This window comes from Clinocottus analis, unplaced genomic scaffold (assembly GCF_023055335.1).
Source record: "Clinocottus analis isolate CAN_PGR_092001 unplaced genomic scaffold, fCliAna1.0.p SCAF_15, whole genome shotgun sequence".
NCBI classification, from domain to species: Eukaryota; Metazoa; Chordata; class Actinopteri; order Perciformes; family Cottidae; genus Clinocottus; species Clinocottus analis.
Window position 1 is genome coordinate 10,315,397 of NW_027175876.1, and position 20,721 is coordinate 10,336,117.

General features: G+C 43.0%; 2 protein-coding genes across 2 annotated transcripts in view; both read right to left on the reverse strand.

Moving 5' to 3' along the window:
* Positions 1-6,948: 6,948 nt before the first annotated feature.
* Positions 6,949-12,684, reverse strand: srsf5b (serine and arginine rich splicing factor 5b). The gene is made up of 8 exons (XM_068576938.1): positions 12,485-12,684; positions 12,057-12,207; positions 11,341-11,411; positions 11,097-11,228; positions 10,636-10,708; positions 9,218-9,291; positions 8,958-9,065; positions 6,949-8,554 (listed from the first exon to the last, which is right to left on the reverse strand). Exons 2-8 carry the CDS (start codon positions 12,180-12,182, stop codon positions 8,128-8,130), a joined length of 1,011 nt encoding a protein of 336 aa, XP_068433039.1. The 5' UTR covers positions 12,183-12,207; positions 12,485-12,684; the 3' UTR covers positions 6,949-8,127.
* A 1,394-nt stretch (positions 12,685-14,078) lies between these two features.
* Positions 14,079-20,721, reverse strand: part of susd6 (sushi domain containing 6) — a 30,148-nt gene continuing 23,505 nt past the window's right edge. Inside the window, exons 3-7 of the mRNA XM_068577315.1 lie at positions 19,430-19,624; positions 18,721-18,915; positions 18,441-18,579; positions 16,786-17,252; positions 14,079-16,452 (exon numbers count right to left, since the gene is read on the reverse strand). Coding sequence (XP_068433416.1) covers positions 16,427-16,452; positions 16,786-17,252; positions 18,441-18,579; positions 18,721-18,915; positions 19,430-19,624 — 1,022 coding nt within the window. The 3' untranslated portion in view covers positions 14,079-16,426. The remainder of the gene's footprint in view (positions 16,453-16,785; positions 17,253-18,440; positions 18,580-18,720; positions 18,916-19,429; positions 19,625-20,721) is intronic.

The window sequence follows — 20,721 nt, forward strand, 5'->3', positions numbered from 1 at the left end:
AATATGTCATTTTGGTTGGAAAGCACTTTAAAAAAACAAGAAAATGGGAGAAGTACATTGAGGAGTTGGCAACAGCTTATCGTGATCATCTTAATTAGACACCTGCAGCAGGACGCACATCCTAAATGCCTGAAATGTCTTAATATCACTAATAAAATTGTGTAAACGTTTATTAAAACACGCTTCAAGACTTCTTATCAGATTGCTTGAATACTTTTATTATTGTGAGCTACAGTTTGTTTGACTATTTCTCTGTCTTGCAACAGCCAGAGTGACAATAACATGATACATATCTGTGTATAAGCTTTGAATAAAAGGTTTATAACACAACAGAATGCAGTTGTAGTTGAAATCATTTATTTATTATTTGTCAACAACAACCTTGACTCCTTCTGGGGGACAAAACAAGTTATAATTGCTGACAAATACAGTCCTTAAATAAACACATATATCTGTGTGAAACTAGCAGGTGAAGTCAGCATGTGCTAAAAAAAACATATGTTGTGACAAATAATGAAATATATCAAGTTATGTTTCTTTGCCACGTTTAGACTGTTGTATTTTTTCAATATTAAACCAAAAATATCCACACAAGGTGGTTCAAGCATGTAATTCGAATGCTTCCTGGACGCCTCCCATGAGAGGTTTTCCCAGGCACGTCCAACTGGAGACCCCGGGGGAAGACTCAGAACACGCTGGAGGGATTTTACCTCCCGAGGATAGCTGGGATATCTGGCCTGGCAACGCCTCGGGATCCCCCAGAATGAGCTGCGAAATGTTGCGGATGAGAGGGAAGCTTGAGTCGGCCTGCTGGGCCGGCTGCCACCGCGACCTGACCCCGGACTAAGCGGATGAAAATGGATGGATGGACACATTTGGAAATACAGGGTCTTAGCCATCAGTGGAAAAAAAAAGAAAAACATGAAAAGGTTGCCAGGATCATAACATTGTACTACGAACTGAAAGCTTGTGACTCACACTGAGCACAACAACGACCTTTCCGCCGGTTCAGACTCAATGAACACTTCTAATAAAACAACACGGAGCACACAGAGATGCATATGAGAGTTATTTATGAAATACAATCAAAGTATCTGACTTCAGGATCTCAACATTTCTGCAGAGGACAGTGAGCATGTCGCTTTGCTTCATCTCTAAATGACCACATGATGGCTGTAAATTGAAGAAAATTAGATTAAGAGATTTGGCAGCACTTTCTATGACATCTATACCAATCTATATGCTGTGTTATCTGCTTATATCATAGTTATAAGCACTCACTCACATAGTAGGCATGTCTATAATGCATTATAGTTGTGGCGCCATATTAAGTGCAACTGAAAATGAACCTATATATATAAGAAGATCATGCCTGTAGCGTGTCCTCAGGCACTTATCCTCCGTGCTGCATGTTTTCGTCAACAAGCTGTCTGCAGACCTCCTCTGTCCATCACGTGCAGGATGAAACATGATCTGTATTTGTATAAATCTGCTCCGTCTCTCTTCAGGACTTTTCTTCTTCCTGGCTGCTTAACTCTGAGCTCCGATTATTGGGTTGCATTGTGGGAAGGCAGAACAGAGAGGTTTTTAAATAGGTTTGTAAAACAATATTAACATTTTTTGTTTTTTTTTTGTCTTGTGGGGCGTTGTGCTGCGCTGAAGGGAATATATTTGCATGTGTATTTTATTGTGTGGTTTGAGCCTCCTCAGTTGTGAGTAGAGGAATGGTGGTTTAGCCATAATTTGTTTACATATTTTGCAACAATTTCCTGTTTTTACACATAATTCTTCACTGGCTGCACTGGTTCAATCCCCGGTCCAGGATGCTCTTCTGTGAGGAGTTAGCGTTCCCTGTGGCAGCGTGCCTTCCCTCCCAACAAGCAGCTGTAGTTAATTCATCCATGCTCGTCCCCAGAGGGGTTCTGCAGCCTGGTTAGCAGCAGCAGGATTACCCAGCAAATGAAAGCTGTCAGGAACTTTGGCCACTCTACTGGTTGGGCTCCGTGTAAAAGCATACAGTGATTCTGCATGTGTGTTACAGCCCACACTTTTCTTCTGTGACGTGTGATGGACTTTTCTTCTTCCTGGCTGCTTGACTCTGAGCTCTGATTATTTGATTGTTTTGTGGGAGGCAGGTAACAGAGTATATAGCCTATCATTAAGACCAAGGCAAAGGGGCAGAGTCTATAAAATGACCTGAGAGCAGCGGAGGCCATAGGCCATTGTTTGGTGACTGATTCGGTCTGCTCTTTTTATAAACATGTTGAAAAGCATTATTTGAATCGGGAAAGTGTAGAACCAAGATATATATTCTTATTTTTCTGGTTCGTATCATACAATTCAAGTTTATCGAGATAATTGTTAAGAACAAATTGTTATTTGTTAGATTCTTCATGTTTAGTGGGGGACTACAACTTGCTTGCTAAGCAAGTTTCTGTTCTGCTTTTGCAGAACAGAAATGTTGTGAAGTATATTTAGGCCCCTAAAAACAATATTCACGTTCCAGTTTTATGTCTCTTGTGTGGCTTTGTGCTGTGCGAAGGGGGTTGTGAATAGATACATTTGCTTGAGGTTGGTTCATATGCAATGGTGGTTGATTCATATCTGTCAACATATTTTGTGAGAATTTCCTATTTCCTTTTTATTTTTACAAATCCCTCTTCCCTGCCTGCACGGGGGTGCAGTGGCCCCTCACAGCAGCAGGGGCCAAGGTTCTCCCCGAGGCAGCGTGGGCTTCCTCCCTCAGCCCAAAGACATGCAGCTCAGGTTAATTGAGGGCTCTCAAACCGCCCATAGGTGTGGATGTGAGTGTGAAGGGGTCTGTCTCTATATCCCCTGCGATAAACTGCTGACCTTTGTCCAATGTTACGTCCAACGCCCCTGAACGGGATCAGGAGTTGGGACAATGGAATGAAATGGACCTCTTCACCGACCTCCCTGATGGTGCAGTTCAACAACGTGGGGCTCTTCACTCTTATTGCCTGAATTATGAATATGAACAGTTTTTGCTAACATCTCTGCTTCCTCCTCACCTCTCACTGCTGTGGTTTCACCATCTTTAAAAACGTTTTTTTTTTCTTCCTCATACTTTGTTTTGTTTCATCCACTCTCATAACTTTTTCTACTCAATAAAATTCTGAAAATGATGATTCTTCTTTAATACTTTAAGAGCTTTATTTCAGGATGTAAATGCTCCATCACATTCTTTCGTCCACCAGGTACAATCTTCTTTTCATGCTTCCCTCCCTTCTTCTGCATGGACTGCTTTACGTCGTCTCAAATAGCTTAACAAACTATTCATTTAACTCTTCAACATCTTCACTAATAAACTCTTTCTTCCTTTATTGATCACTGATCACTCTAAATTCCTCCCAGTCAGCGCTGCTGAAAGATCGTTTCCGTTGCACTTCTGTCTCATTTTCTTCTAAACGCCCTATTTCAATGATTATTGGATAATGGTCACTTCCTACAGTTATTCCTCTTATTACCTCCCAGGAGCTAACGCCTGCCAGTGAATCAGATACGAAAGTCCACGGCAGACTGGGTTCCTGTTCTGATGTTTAATCTGGTCCCAGTTCTATTATTTAAGCACACTAGGTTTTTTTTATCTCCATTAACTCTTCTATCATTGTCGTCATTAACACTACCCCATCATGCACAGTCAGCATTAAAATCTCTACAACATATCACGTTCCCTTCGAACTGGACAGCTAATTCATCCAGTAAATCAATGGAAAGTGTCTTCCATGGGTTGTAAAAGTTTGCTACTCTGATAGTCACAGAGTCTTTTATGAATATGCTCCCTGGATGCATTACATTATATTAAATTATGCATTTTTTACTCCAAATAAATGATCAGCTCCCCTCAGTATTTCTTAAATGTTCTCTGTTTTGTGTTTGACTTGGTCGGTAAAATGCATGACATGCAGTGAACAGAACCAACTCCTCTGTCAGTGCTGTATTGTTTCCTGGGACAGAGCTCCTCTGCTCGGTGTTTCCTTCCTCTCCCCTCGTCCTCGTGCCCTCTTCACAGCCTCTGCATAGCTCATGTTGCTTCCTGCTTTTACCTGCTGGATTCACAGCCTTCTTCCTGACTTCACATCCACAATGTGTTATTGTGTGGGCTGCCACAATTACAACATCTATTCCGCACATGATCCTCAACTCTGTGATCCACACTGGGGACCCTCTGTTGCCCATGTGCTGTATGCATCCTATTATGACTCTGTCCGGAAGCACGGACTCCTGAAACTCAATAACAACAGATCGGCTGTCAGCCCTTCTTTCAAGAACTGTTCTTAGCAATTATTATTTAAAAAAAAAAAATATTTGCACAATTCAAACAATAAATATCCCAACAGTGATGAATGAATATCACAGTGCAGGAAGTTTATAATATGATGAAATATAATACATGACAAAATTACAAAATCATCAATATAAAATGAAAAATGCATAAGATAGACAACAAAAGAAAAAAGAAAGGAAAAAAAATCTAATGCTCACCCAAAGATCTTTTCTCATAATTTTCTTAGATATTTTCTATGAGCATACTTTGTTTTTTCTCCTGTTTTACATCTGACCAACAAGCTTCCATCCCTTAAGATGTGAGCCATCTCCACCTCTCCAATCTTTTTTATTCTTCACTTCCCGAGATAAGGCTATTGGGCTAAAACCAACACGCTTGTCTTCCTTTCTGAATTCAAGGATAACTTAAAAAAATTCCTCCCTCCCCATCTTCTTACGACCCACTCAACGTCCTTCATCAGAACTGTTTTCCTCCCAACTTCTCTTCTTACGTTGACTCCCATTCAAACTTCCCTCACCTCCTCTGTTCTCTCCCTTCTTTCATCCTCCTCTCCCACAAGAGACTGGAGTCCAGCCATCAAAATCCACGTCATCATCCTCATCTATTTCCTGATTTGCCACCTTAACCCAGTCACAAACCAGTGTATGCCAAAATCCCTAAAAAAAAAAAAAAAGGTTGTTGTGTGTTTTTCGGCGTCAGACTCCACCACGTGCATGCCGTGCCCGCTCTGCTGATTGTCCATCTTGAGTTCTGAGGAACTCTGGTGCAGCAGGACTGGCCTGCACAGCGGAGGAGGCCTTGCACCAGCCTGAAGACAATATACTTGCAAAAGTCTCACAAGCACACCCTGGAGGCTTTAATGTGCACCACACCTCACACATTTAACAACACACTATACTCAAGTCTGCTGCAAAACAATGACACATTTTTTTTAAATTTTTAAGTATGACCTTTAACCCTCCACAGGGTGCAAAACAGTAAAACACTCATGATGTGACCACCACTGGATTGTTAAAAATGAAACTCAATAGACTTTTTGTCATGTGGCGTCTGTACAGACAACGTAATTGTATGAATCTAGTGATCTTTAAGACACACAAGGGCTGTTTACAGATGTATTTTATTTTGTAAAACAAAACATGTAAATCTCTTGAGCCTGTGTTAACCTCAGAGCTTATGTCAGGAGTCTAAAACTAAAAAGCATTGACCCTGAGACGGGGGAACATGACATGCTGATTCATTTCCAGGTCTTTGGACTCTTTCCTGCAGCACTTTATTGAACGCTGCTGCACTCACCGCTCTTCAGGGACTTTTCTTCCACGTTCGAGTCAAATCTGAGGTTCAGAGTTGATTTGTGACCCTGCAGTAGCTCTTCTTATCATAGGCTCCAGATCAACGTGTTGGTGAGATTGCTTTCTCAAGTGTGGGGACATTTTCACCCACTGGGTGGGCCTAAACAAAAGGTCACGGGTCACCAAAATGAAAAGCAATTCTCCCTTCGGAGCCACAAAGATTCAAACCACCTGTCCTGGCAGTCGTACAGTGCTGGACCAGCCTTCCAGGCTCAGTCATTTCCTTTTGAGCAAATCTCTGGGAATTCGTTGGGAATATTGTAATTGGGAGATAAACGACAGAGCTCAAGTTCATGGTGATAAAGGAACTTTAGTGAGCTTTGGATGTGAATGGAGCGAATGAGATATTACAAACCCAATCATAGGTGAATAAATCTGATTTGTCTCGTGTTTCAACGAGGGGCTTCATCTTGTCCCCTCATGGCTGCATGGCCCTCGGCGGCGGCTTCGGATACGTCCTCTCCTGGCTCTTCAGACTCAGCCCGTCGTGAGTCATTTGGTTAAAACGTCTTAACTATGTCAGAGAATAAGTGGCCTTTCCTTTAAGTATCCATGAGTTGTGAATCAGGGAGAGGAGGACAGTTGCTATGGAAACAGGCTGTCAGAAGACCATTCTGAAACTGTCCTTTCCCCCGGACCTGGTCGGCCATCTTTTTTTTAACGCTATTAGAGATGTGAGGAGCACACAAACGTTTATTTCTTTCCAAGTGTTTAAGGAAAAAAAAGAATCTCTATTTTAAAACCATGTAGATAGAATATGTTTTGGTTTTGAACAGTTGGTCTGATAAACACATATACATATAGATATACATATATATATATATATAAATATATGAATGTATATACATACATATATACATACACATACATACACACATACATATATACACACACACTAGTTACTGTGACCGGGCTCACGTCGTCTGGACATTTGGTGCCAATCCATTAAGTAGATTAAAACATCCACGCTCAACTAGCAAGACAATATTTAAGTCGCGCAATAAGAGGAATCATCTCAGAAATATCTCCCACAATTTAGTCCAGAGACCAGTATGTGACCAGTTATTGTTTGATAAGATATTCAGAATATGGAATTAAAGCTCTGAGTCTGTTGTAAGAGCATAAAGCTTCATTTATTAACTAGTTTACATTAATCCTGTTTCTGTCGGTCCTACAGAGAAGCATCAGCCAGCGATCACTGAAAAACCAAGAGGCCTCTGAATGTAATTAATTTATAATTCATTTTAGATTTGTATAGTTATTAAAAAGCACTGATAAACAAAAGAATGATTTAGTTAAAATTGTTTTTATTGTTTCAGTCCACCGTATTCCTACACCATAGAAACGTCCATCATTTTTTTCACTGAAAATAAAATCCTTACGTACAAAAATGTCGCAATTTCTTCAAACTCTACACGTTCATTTAAACCACGGTAACCGACACAGTACCTACACGCATTCTTGGAATTACATTTTACACTTATGTAAAACAAAAGTCAGCAATGCTGTACACAAAACCCTAAACCAAAAAATAAAAAAATGTAATTACAATGCTAGAATAAACTGTACTTTAAAAAACATCATTTTAAAGTGTTGACCTTATCCTCAAAGTAGTTTTACCTCCCAACAAAAGAAAAGTTAACAGTCAACGGGAAGGTCATGTACTGTACAGATGTTGACTGTTGGAACGTGCGCACATCTGTACGTGTTCTTGATACTGCTTAATGCCAATAATACAACTCTAAATTTTGAGGAGAAAAAAAAAAAAAAAAAAAAAAAATCACATGCAGGCATCACTAGGTGTACACACACACACACACACACACACGCACGCACACACACACACACACGCACACACGCACACACGCACACACACACGCCAGCTGTCGTAGCTACAGTAGGTAGAAGACGGAAAAAATGAGGCAAAGGACAAAAATGTGGAAATTGATTAAAACCGCTCCAACTAACGAGCAACCGAATGGCCAAAAAATGTAATTTTAAAAAAAGTTAGGAAAGTGGTCACACGACTTATCAAAAGCCTCGTACTGCCCAAAAAATACAAAGTCCCCACTTCAAAGTGTAGAGAATACTCGCTTTACAGACCCAGTCACAGTGAAACTCGCCGCCGGGTCACAGGACCTGCAGCCGAGCCGGATGGATGAGCTGGGTGTAAACATACATGTGGGTGACAAACAGCATCTCTGAGTAACAGGGATGTTTACGGTATTCAATTTCGTCGCCCTATAATTGCAATTAAATATATGAATGAGTATAATTGTTCCCATCCGACAATGTGTTGGCGTTTTAACTGTGAACATCTTCATGATCATTATAATAATCCAGACAGGCAAAAACAAACTTGAGCAAAGCTCTCGTCTCCGTGTGCCGGAGAGGTCGCGGGAGCTCCAGATCCTGCAGAATCAAGTTGTTTCTACTGTTGATTCCCATTTCACTTGGATGCAGTGCTTAGCGCTGGCTGTCAGTAGAGCGAGAACGGGAGCGGGAACGTGAGCGTGAACGGGAACGAGAGCGTGAACGAGAGCGTGAACGAGAGCCTCTCTGGGCGGGCGGAGGGGAGGGCGGGGTGCCAGCTTTGCTCGTCTTGGACGGCCGTTTGGGGGGCTCCTTTGATTTGGAGTTTGGAGAGCAGGCGCCGCCGACAGGGGACCTACTGAGAGAGCGGGAGTGGGAACGAGAACGAGAGCGAGAGCGGGAGCGGGAGCGAGAACGAGAGCGGGAGCGGGAGCGGTTGTGAGCTTTGTGGGCGGGGCTGCGGGAACGTCTGGGGGAGCGAGATGGAGAGCGACCACGAGAATGAGACCGAGACCGGGACCGGGACCGGGACCGGGACCGCGAGCGAGAGGAACTTCCAGACCGGGAACGACTTCTTGACCTGGGGAATAATGAGATAAGAACAACATTAGAATGATTTTTATTCTTGCACAACAAACAAACACACATCGTGTTGCAAAACTGGAAAAGTGTTTCTACAATTAATAAAAATAGCATCAATGTGTAGTAATGTACAAGTATAAGTAGTAGTATGAACTATAATGTCAAGATTTCTTAGCTTTCTCTCGGCTCGTCTCATGTGTAAGATGAGAAGTTCCCTTATGGGATAAAATACTCATCTCAATTCAGCACAGCTCTATTAAATCTATTTATTGGAATAAACTATGTTCTTCACACATCCCTCAGCTTAGTGTTCTTATTACGGGCAAAAGGGAAAAATGAGGTGAGAGTGGAGGTCATCATCTGTGTGCAGCCAATCGTGGGTGGAAGAGAAAGCTGCTCACCTCTTCCTGGTTGCCTCAATAAGCTTGATTTTTCTGCCATTGATTTCCTTTCCAGACAGTTTGTCCATGGCGTTTTTCAGATCGCTGCCAGAAGCAAACTCAACAACCCTGTAAATATGACATGAAACAGTATTAAGTGCAATCTTAGATTCAATTGTTGTGTGTGAATTGGATAGTATTGTTCTTCAAATTGCAGACGAAAGCTTGATATTGAACACAAGACTGGCGCTGCGATACCCACGAGGGGTTAATGGTCCTACCCTTCGTTGAGCTTGGGCCGGTGTGCGTCTGCAAATGTCACCTCTCCAGCTTGTCTCATGAAATCTTTCAGGTCCTACACATGTAAACGTAAGTCAACTTTTGGAGAGGCTCAGGACACAAGCACAGCCAGAAACATGTAACAGGACAGATTTTACCCAAAAAGAGAGATGGTTAGATTTTCTGAGAGGACTACACAGGCTACTGCATATAAGAAGGAGGAGTCCAAGAACCTTGGTGGCCGTTTAATAATTCAAAAGTGTGTGTTTTATTTGAATAAAATACATATAAACATCTATACATACAAAAGATTAGTCGAGATTAAATGTTTGCCAATTTAGAGATCAAGCTATTTTTTTTACAAATGCTAACTTTAGCTAACAGGTCAAAATATTTGCAAAAGCTTTAAGATTCTTGGACTCATCACAACTACAGAGACATGAACACCATCTGCATGAACTGAACTGCAGTGGCGCCACTTGGGCAGCCTTTGGCACCAAGAGCCCCATTTTCCCTGGCAAGGAGGGCACAGGGCTCCATGCCGGGACCGCCCCGTCTCGGCACCCTGCCTCAGTAAAGAGAGTGAACAGGGTGGAAGAGAGGAAACTACTACCTGAGAGCGAAACCCCTGGGCCGCAGGCTCTCCGAGCCCACCATAACCTCGGGATAACAGCAGATTATATCCATGGGCACCTGGGAGGATTTCACTCTCTCGCTCGCGATGTGCGGGAACACCAGAGGGGGAAGGGAGGGGATATCGATCGACCGAAGCCCCTCAAATTAACGAACCATCGATCAATACGGCACCACCATCGACTCTCGCTCTCTCCTCTCCTTTCTCTCTTCCAACTCTCTGTTTCCTCTCTCTCAGCCACACACCAGTCATCCCCCTGCCTTCAACAGGAGGTGTTGCGAGCGGGGCGAAGGGGCCGACAGCGCCTTTAGTGTGGAGCGATCGCTCACGTCACAAGACCAGCAGGCGTCAACTAGGAGTGGGACAGACTGGCTGACACCAGAGGCTCAACCCAGACAGAAGGACCCAGAAGGGGTTAACTCCACCTTAAGCGAGCTCTTCCATATGACACAACAGTCAGGCTGGCAAATAAAGGGGTGAAGAATTGGTTAAAATTTTGAAAAAAGGAACAAATTAATTGTTTTCTTATTGTTACTGCTCTTTGACTTATTACATAGCTGCATGATAAGCAGATTTAATAAAAAACATTTCTAAAAACAATTTAGTTTCTGTTTAAACATATTAGCAAGTTTAGCAAACTATCAATTTGATTCCAGAGATTCTATATTTTTAGCAGCATGTAAATCTACAATTGCAAGTGTGTATTGTTGGAAGCAGATGGCAATAACATTTGTGGTGTTGCAGCTTGTAAAGATTCGCTGTGTATGAAAACGTTGCAAAACTAACCTGCCAGCTGACGCGAGAGGACAAGTTCTCTACGATCAGGCGGTTCTCAGTGCGCATCGGAGGAGGGTTTCGGCTGAGAATGGGAAAAAGACTGAATCAATTGACCAATACGAACAGAGAATTAGCTACTGTTACTTGTCAACAGAAAGGTTAAGTCATAGTGGATATTAAGACGTTACCAGTCTGGAAGCAATTAACTAAATCAGGTTAATCTAAAGTAACAAAAAAGTTAAACTCTGACATTAGCGATTATAAAAGGCTGCAATAACTAAATAATCAACCTTTCACCCAATAACTTGTAAACTAGACTAAACCAAACCGTTAACACTTATTTATGATGTTAAAAATACAAAACTTTAGTTAGCCGTTTAGACAACGCACTTGCACACAGTATTTGAATGACATCCAGTAATACGTATCTGCATTCCATCATAAAGCAGGTGACCCGTGTGAAACTTTACCTCCGACTGTTCTGGGAGCCCCGGCCGTAACGATCAGAGAAACGTCCTCCTGCACTGCCACCGCCACCTCCACCTCCACCTCCTCTGCCCCGACCGCCACGCAGACGGACACGAGCGTGCTCAATAGTCACCCTGAAATAACAGGAAATGCTTTTTGTTTGGGCTTTGTTTTTGGAAGAAGAAAAAAATGACAGTGGAAAACAGGTAATAGCAAGAGGAGAAGGAAATGCATACAAATTCCTACCTTTCATTGCACAGCTCTTTGCCATCAAGCTCATAAACAGCATCTTCAGCATCTCTGGGGTCGTCAAACTCCTGCAACAAACAGAAGACAACATTTACAACAAAACTTCTCGACCTTACTGCTTTTTTTCCTACCAGTTCTAACATTTTAAATACAGCAGCAGAGCCTCTCTTATTTACTTATATACACGCTGTGGGGAGCTTGTCAAGAGCTCGTCATGTGTGCATCATCTTTAGGCACAATAGCGTCTATGCAAATACCCATATCAATGGTTCAATAAATAAAGATTGGCACTGACATTTGAGGCTATTTGCAAGTGCCAGAACCAAATGGTACAAATACATAAACGCAAGTGATATAATTTGCCCATTGTCATTGCAGGGTATTGAATGTAGCTTTAAGGAGAAACAAAAAAGGTAAAAGTATAATTGCTCTATTCCACAAATACAATACAAAAAGATTAATACCACGTGACAGACAGAGATTAAGTCTCCAGCAACATGGTGACAGGTTCATTTAACGTGTGGGTGTGTCGTCCAGCAGACTACAGAGAGAAATGAGGACGACCATGTATCAAATGTGGCTAAACTTAAAAGTGATTGGACACAAGAAATAAACATAACGTCGCTGCTCAACGCAGAACGGTGGCGTTATTGGTCAGTTGAGCGACACTGACGCCGCTCGGACAACATGTCCACGTAGTTTCCGACACTCACCACAAACCCGAAGCCCCTCTTGAGGTCGATATCTCGGATGCGGCCGTATCCTTTAAAGAACCGCTCCACATCCTTCTCTCTGGCCGAGGGGCTCAGACGGCCGATGAAGATACGACACCCGCTCATCGTCGACGTCGTTGAAAACGCGTATCTGCAAACAGACGTAACGGTTAACTCACATCGTCCTCTCGGGGATGACGTCGGCGACCGTTGAGGAGGACAAATGACCCAACACGACCCGGTGTGTCAGTTTGGTGAGCGAGCTCGAGCCAGACAGACAAACTGCCGGGCCTCGCGACCACATTTCACCACAGAGACACGCGCTGCTTTTAGCTCACGATGCTCATGCGCCACAGATAATGTTTTTTTTTAACACAATGGTAACTGTATGACGATGTTGCATTGCGTTTTAAAATGTGTACACGTACGTTTGAAGTGGTCCTGGTGGTGTTTTCTTGCAGGATGTCGTCAGTGACCGCAAAAAAATCAAACAAAATGGAGCCTATGCTGTTCTGGGAGGGGGCACGTAAACGCAGGAGGGTCCTCCAGCTTTTATTCTTCTTCTTTTCTTCTTCTGCTCCTGCTGTTTCTTCTTCTGCACCATCTTCTTCTTCGTCTCCTTCTTTGAGGGTTACCGCCACCTCCTGGAGCTAGTTCATTCCTACAGTGCAAAGTAGCTTTTTGTTTGCCATTGTTGTTTCGTGACATGGTGAAAACGTTATGATTTTTTTGCTCAATATAATCAAATGAAAATCATGAAAAAAATCAGTAAAACTGAATAATATTAAACTTTTGCACTCCCCTCCCAGCACACTGTCATTGTTTTTCAAATAGCTTTTTCAAAGAACCAAATGTGTATCTTATAAAGATAACTATCAAAGACACAAATTATTGTCGTTCAACATTAAAAATGTTTCATTGTATTTCATACAGTTAAAATGTAGTAACACAAATGCAAACAATGATCATAAAGTACATAAAGCACATTGATCACGTTCTTTACAGTATACAATGACTCCTGATATGTTTACCTTTAATAGAGGTTATCTTTTCAAGATGAGTGACATAACTCTTTCTGAAAACAGTAAACAAGGAGATGCATCATTACCTTTCTAGGGTGAAGGTTGTCCATCAGACTTTGGGTTGAATGTTAAACGTTAAATGCAGCCTATGCGTAATATATTCCCCACATCCTTTTCGATATATTTTGGGTTCCTGACGGTGGATGACGCTGTGAGTGCCGTTTCTAATTCTGACCACTAGGTGTCGCTCAGACACAGTATTATTGTACAGGGAGGAAGACCGGACCTCTTATTGTACAGCAGCTGTAGCTGAAAGGGAGCCGAATACAGTAGAACAGCAGGACACACAATAAACAACCAAGTTATGCCAGTAATAACCGTTTTATTTATTCTTTATAATTTCATTCCATACAGAATCGTTTATTAGAAATCATTTAAAATGTGCTATGGCTTTAAATCTCCACAGACATTATGCAGTCAAATCAAACGCAACATAATCAAGGAAGCAGTTATGAATCAGACCAAGACAATTTCCCTTCAGACTGGAGAAAGATTGATTTTGAATTGATGGAGCAGATGGAGTACCAGCTCACTCAGGGTATATAGTTGGTAAACATATCATGAGGTACAATTATGTGACTGATGTACTACTATATGCCTGAGACATACCAGGAAGCACTACAGAGATATTACATTGGTTACTGCAGTGCCAGGAAATAGGTTTGTGTTTCCGTAATTGTGTAAGCTGATATTCAACACAAGCAGGATTTTTATGTGCAAAAGGTTCAACTCATCCAGGATCTAATTCAAAGGGAACCATGGGTGGTAGGTACCGGAAATGTCTTGACATCAGACCTCATTTTCAGTATGATAATGTGTCCGTAATATGGATGTATGTATGCATAGATGGATGTATGTATAGATGGGGAGAGAGAAAGAGAGAGAGAGAGAGAGAGAATTACACAGTGTAGGACAACAGTCTGAATAATGACACCTCATCTTCCACATTCAAAAGAAAGCTTTAATTAGAAAGTTATATACACACACTGTAAAATTAAATTAAACTTTATACAAATATTAAATTACTATCTTCACACCCACTGCCATGTACAGAGGAAAAATCAAAGCTGAAAGCATTTGAAACTAAGAATCAGGATGTGTAGTTTTTTAACCTGTAATCTTCAGGGACGCAACACCGTACAACAGTGCTTCTGAATGCAAAGTGAATTTGAGTTTTCTTCTTCTTTTCAATCCCATAATATTGTAATGCCTTGTAGCAAAGAAGCAAAAGAATAGTGAAATATAGGTGCTTATAGGTTCATCATCATCATCATCATCATCATCATCATCATCATCACAGTAGCTGTAAAAGCTAGGGGAAGGACAGAGAAGAGTGGACATTTTCAGTCGTGTCCACAACACAAGTAAACTGATAAATACACAAAGACAGTTTTATGCATAGAAAAGAACAGAGTAAGGCCATCGGGAAAACAGAATCCATTGCAGTATTGGAAAGCAACCAGCAAGGAGGCTTAAGATTATACAAAAAAAAAAAGAAAAGAAAATGTACAAGTCTAAGGCAACATTCTGTTTGCATTAATAATGGAGCCGTTGACAATTACAGACAGCCACAAATGCCAAACTAAATCAGAATAGAAATTCAGACACGTTTGTTTGAGTTTTTCTCTGAAGCTTGAAAAGTATTTCTCAGGATCCGACGAAGTCATGCTGTTTCCAGGGTTACCAGCTCAACCACCAAAGCTTTTTCAACTGGAGATGAAAACAGAGGATGATTTCAGACAACATACCATGATTCGCTCGTCAATTTGCACTTGGCATTAGGGGGGAGTGAGTGTACGTGGCGAGGGCGAGGTGCTATATCACCAAACTTTAACGTTCCTCTGCAACCAGTTGCAGTCGTGTCCGTAACGCACTAAAGTGGAGAGTCTTCGGTTCAGCGTGAAGGTGGACGGGAGCCAGTTCCTCTCGGGGGACTCGTGTTTTTCAGCCATTCAGCAGAAAATGATAAATATTCTAGCTCAAGAGTGGATGAATAATACACACATTGTGCAGTGGACTTGTTGCCTGAAGTGAGGCTGGTTTGTTCATGTGACTTATTCAATGCTGGGAGGGACATTTTCCTCTGGTGAGAGACGGGGTCTGGTCTGAACAGAGGCAAATCAGGAATTAAGGCCTACCATATGAGGACATGTCCTCTCCTGCCTGCCTGCCTGACTGACTGACACACACGCACGCACACACACACACACAATCAGCAACTCAAAGCAAACTGAGCAACACACCAATAAATACAGGGAAGAAAACTAGACACGCACAACCCTAAAGTTTAGTCATTTGCCCAACCACCACATTGAAAGTCCCCCCCCCCCCCCCTCTCCTCGGCTTTTACATAAACTGTGAAATCATGTCTCCTCCTACAAGTGAGATGCACAGCACAGTCCTGGAACCAAAACGCCAATCAATCCCACTCATGCGACAGAAGGAGCACCTTCCAGATAGTGGGTGCAGCTGGCAACAGAAAAGAAAGGAGAGGGTATTTTTATAGTTGTGATATGGTACTTCGTAAAATGCTGCACCCTTTTAGCTCTCGTGAAGTGGTTCTCAATCCCACTAATCCATATGCTGGACGCCGCCCTGATACTCGGAAAGCAAGAGAGAGAGAGTGGGAGAGAGAGATGAGGCTTCATGCTTCATTCAGAGTGCCACCGTGCTGTGACAGCAATAACTAAAAACAACATGCAGCATTCACAAAGCGGGCCACAAAAACCCAGCCGTCATTCACAACTTTTCAAGTACAGCGGGAAGAGGATTCTGAGCGCCAGGAGCAAACGCCATACGTTTTTTTATTATTTTTTTTTATCCGCAGTAATCCCAGACAGAGTCTCGATAGCTATGGTCTTCTCCCATGAAGCCTCTGTGAGCACTGTTTTTATAGAGACCTGCACTTGGGAGGAGGCAAGTGTATGAACACAGCAGAAACTACACACACCGTGACTCAGTATGTATGTTTTACATATACATCGGATCTACAGGATTTATGTTGAGCTGGCAATGCTTTATTTGTCCGGATTGTCTTTGTCTTTTGATCCAGTAGCTGCGTCCAGTGGTGCTCCATCGTTGTGGGTATTGGTTGTTGGCTTTGCTCTGCATGGGTAGTAATGGCAGAAGAGGTTGCGTGGGCAATGGGGCACAGTTCTAGTCTTTTCTCTGCTGGCTGCTGAGGGGAATCGGGGGAAGTGGGGTGACAGCAACAGTCAGTCCTGGTCAGCAGTAAGCAATAGAGAAATCAGGCCTCCGCTGCTGATGCTGACAGCAGGCTGGGAGGCTTCATGCTTCCTTCAGCAGGGGGATATCTGCAGGAGAACCAAACATGCATGTCAGAACAGAAAAATGGCTCTACAGTCATGTAATCCATGACATCAGCAAAAACATTTCTGTGTTACTGGATGTCATGTTTCAGTCATTGATGTGATTGCTGTTTTCACTGCTTCGGCTGCCATACACATAATAAGCTATTTGTAACACTATTCTCTATCAAATTTAGTCCAGTCCTAACATTTCTCACTGTTTTTCACAGTTTTATCCCTGCATGCATGCATGCATGCTTAGAAATGAAAATCATTCAGTAATCTAATAGAAAGAATTGGCTTTTAATTAAATAAATGTGTGGAACAGTTTTCTCTTACCATCAGAAAACTCATCTATAGAGGTGACAGAAAGCAGACTGTGCTGGTCGCTACTCTCAGAGTCTCTACGGAGAGGTAAGGGGCCTGCGCATGCACCCCCAGGGTGCTCTCGAGCCCATGATGATGAAGAGGAGGAGGAAGAGGGGGCCTGATGAACCAGCACCGTCTCTGCATGACGGCGGGAGGAGAAGGATGAGGATGTGGATGGGAGACAGAAGTCTAAGTCTCTGTTGTGGCGTGTTCTGCTGGTGCCTTGGCTCCCCGTGGCCCCCTGAGGAAGACCCTCAGAGAGCACGATCGGGACTCGAGACTCTGCGGGAGCCGGAGGGGGAGCCGGAGAAGGAGGAGGACCAGAAGCACCGCCGGGTCCACCGCTTCCATACACGGCCTCTTCGTAGGAGGGCAGTGCCACCTGGACGCCCTCAACCATGATGGAGCTGGACTGGCCCGAGACGCCCTGCTCCCTCCTGAAGGTGAGACGGAGGAAGAGTTAGACTGACAGAAGGACGAGCGTGAACAAGGTGGGTCGCGACAGCAGGCTTAGCTTGATCGGCATGATGCAGCGTCGCGTGTCGCGGCAGAACCGCTGAGAGGAGGCGATTAGCGTTGACTGTACAATCCCTTTATAGAAGGCTGCCCTAAGCTCTCCGGCCCACAACCCAATCAACAAGAGTGCCGATGAGCATGAGATAAAATCATTGTGGCCGCTTTTATCACAGAGGCAGTTACCGACGATGATGAGATTACCTCCTACTTTATACTTATACTTTCATTTCTCAAGTGGTTAAGAAATGCCAACTTGTAAAACTAGTTGCCAGGTCTTGTGGAGTACTTTTCTTTATGCAGTTAGTTTCAACGAAACTTGAACAATAGGTGTGTCCACAGAAGGAATCAAAGCAAATCTGCTGTGTCATTTTGTCACGTACTGGGAGGTGGTTTTACAGCACCAGATTTTTTTATCAAACAGAAATAAAGAGTTTCTGGCAATGAACAGGTTGCGTGATTCTTTTCAACATGTTCACCCTCTTCAGTAAAGCAAATGGGAAAGTAAAATACGCACAAAGCACAATTTGCATTTCTGGCTGAAGGTCAAATGAGGCAATCTATTCATGACAAACAATATGACGATGTTATGTGATGTGGGGAAATGTCAGCTTCCTGAGGAACAGTCTCAAAATGGAGTCCATTCGAGGCAACCAAAACTAGAAGTCAGAGGATGTTTTGCAGGCAGGACGTCTGCACCATTTTTGTCGTCAATCTCACTCTCTAAAGACTTTCTTCTCTATTATTAAGCAAAGCAGTGGTCTAGATTGGCCTTTTAACAGCTTGAATTTCATTCAGAAAAAGCGTTTTGAACTTTGAATAAATTGCAGGCACATGGTAAGTACATAGTTACGTAAAGCTACGTTGAGTGAAGTTATGGTCACCGAAAACTAAAAGTGACCCGACAGAACTGAGAAGCGAAAGCACCCAAAATAATGTCATGTCTTTCCTTGTAAACAGCGACACCAACAGCTGCTGGCAAGTGGGTTATTATACCATGTGATTGTCAACTCTTTTTAGAATTGTAATGACATTTTGAGTCTGAACCCAGATTTGGTGACGTTTGGTATATATTTGGGTTCAGAACACAGTAATGTGTGTGTGTATCTTACCTGTTGTGATGGAAGGACTTGAGTTTTGGCTGTACAAGAACAAACAGCACCACTAAAAGCAGGATGAGAGCCACAGAACTAGCTGTGGACGCCACAATGGACAAAGCAGGTATACCCAGCGGGGAGCTTGGCTCCTTGTCTGACGGGCACAAGAAGAGACAAGAGGAAGTGAAAATGTGGTTCACATATAGTAGTTTACAATTTCTGCATGGAGCTGTGTGTTTATGTGTGTGCACAAAGACACAATACACAAAATGAAAGGTCAGCTGAGGTGGCAGACCTTGTGTGAGTCGGCAGCTGATCTGCATGGGGCCGTCCCACTCGCCGTTCTGGCAGGTGAGGAACTTGTAGTCTCCCTTCAGAGCGTATCCCTCGTCACAGAAGTACTCGATGACGGTCTTCTGGCTGAGGCGGTGGCAGGGAGTCGGGTGACAGCGGTAGCCCCCGTTCTCTGGCTCAGTGGGTGGTGAACACACTGAGAAGAAGCAGAGGCGGTAGGGAATTTAATAAGCGTTGCTGTGGTTGTGTACCGAAAGCGTTCTTGCCGTTATTTCTACCTGTGGTCAGGTTTGATTCCTGTGGTTTAAAAGCTGATATTGAGTGAAATCTCCCAGTGTTTCCTGCTAGAGCTCAAGGACATCACTCACTATTGCTGTTATGATACTATGTGACATTAAACTGATTTGATGTTTCAGTTTCCATGCAGTCATTCATGCATGTTAAGCACACTTGCACAACCTCAGACATTAAGAAAGTTGTCTAGAAGTGAGAACAATGTTTAGTCCATCACTCTATGAACTGAACCATGAAATGTTTTAATAGCAACAAAAATGCAAATAAACTATTCCAGTTATAATACATCTTCTCTAAAGACAAAAAAACTGCAACAGACCATACACTGCTTTGTATTGTATTGAAAACAAAAAAAGTATCCAAAATGATGTTCTTGTGAGCTTTGTTTCATGAATGTGTTGTTGAGACTCGCTCACCGCTGCTTCTGACGCAGTGTGGCGGTTGATAGGACCAGGCTCCAGAGCTGGTACAAATGATGGTGGTGGTTCCATCTGCAGTGTAGCCGGGCTCGCAGCCATAAGTCAGCAGGGTGCCGGGGGGGAAAGAGCCACGGTTCGCTTCGGTCTGGTTTAGCAAGTCTCCGTGCTGCACGCCGGGGGGCCGCGCACAACCTAAAAAGGGGGACACAGAAACAAGTGACAAGAATGAGGAAGAGCCAGCTGACAGAAGACCTTTTAGTTTTCTGAACAGGCTGGACTTCTGATCATCTTCCAGCAGCAACATTCTGATCCTGACCCATATTTGAATTATGCGAGGTAACAAGGTAATTATTAAAAATGCAAGTAAACCAAGTAGCGTTAGGAACTGCCTGTAGACAGGATATGAAACAATTTATGCAGGGATTTAAATGTATTACAGGCCTGCTGGTGGTACAAAGACAATTTGTCTCACATGGTTCTTTGACGAATAGTGTATCAATGTTAAGTCAAATAAATTATTTCTACGAGCACTAATGATGCTTGTTATGGCAGGCGCCATCACCGTGTGATGGAGAATCTTCATGATTTCAGTATCACAATAATGTGGTGCTGCTGGATTTTTTTCTCCACACTGCTCTATCATACCGGGCTGTTGGTCTCCCCTAAAGGCAGCTGCCACCGGGTCAAACCACTTTTCACAGGGAATCTCTGTCGAGTTGACAGGTTGAGCTGCTACTTAAAAGTCAGAAGTAGCGTCGCTTGAAACTAGGCCGCATTTCACACAGGCAAGAGAGAAGTATCACCGTGACAAGTTGGAGACAGCCATGCGGCGCCGCTTAGAATACCTGAAGTTCCCACAGTGGATGGTAATGTCACAAGGAGCTTCATATAGATCTGATTTCTCTCCATTATCTCCTGCTCATTAGAGTGTCTTCATCCCATGCCAGCACTGGGTCTATTTGTCCGGCGGTGGGACAGGATCTTCAGCTGGGCTCATTTACTTTGCTCTAATGAGAGACTTGAGGCTCTCAGCCAGCCAATAAAGACCATATGAGGCAAGAAGACCTAAAGATAATTGTGCTTTGATCCACCTTCCCACGCTCCATCTATGATGTTGCAGTGTCACGCCAGCTTCTCGTGTCAGAGTGTGCGTTTCGTCTCAGTATAAGAGGAAATTATCCACACACGCAATCTGGAGAGAACAGAGCATCTAAATCTAGCAGGCCTGACAAAACAATGTAACACCTGTGTAAACTTGGACATGACAGTTTTGCTTAACTTTTAGTAAT

Excerpts from the sequence above, each read along its gene's own strand:
- srsf5b (XM_068576938.1), bottom strand. The coding sequence starts at position 12,182 with ATGAGCGGGTGTCGTATCTTCATCGGCCGTCTGAGCCCCTCGGCCAGA. Across the intron at positions 9,292-10,635 it reads CCTCTCGCGTCAGCTGGCAG|GACCTGAAAGATTTCATGAG; the intron begins GTTAGTTTTGCA and ends TTACATGTGTAG. Across the intron at positions 9,066-9,217 it reads CGGCCCAAGCTCAACGAAGG|GGTTGTTGAGTTTGCTTCTG; the intron begins GTAGGACCATTA and ends TCATATTTACAG.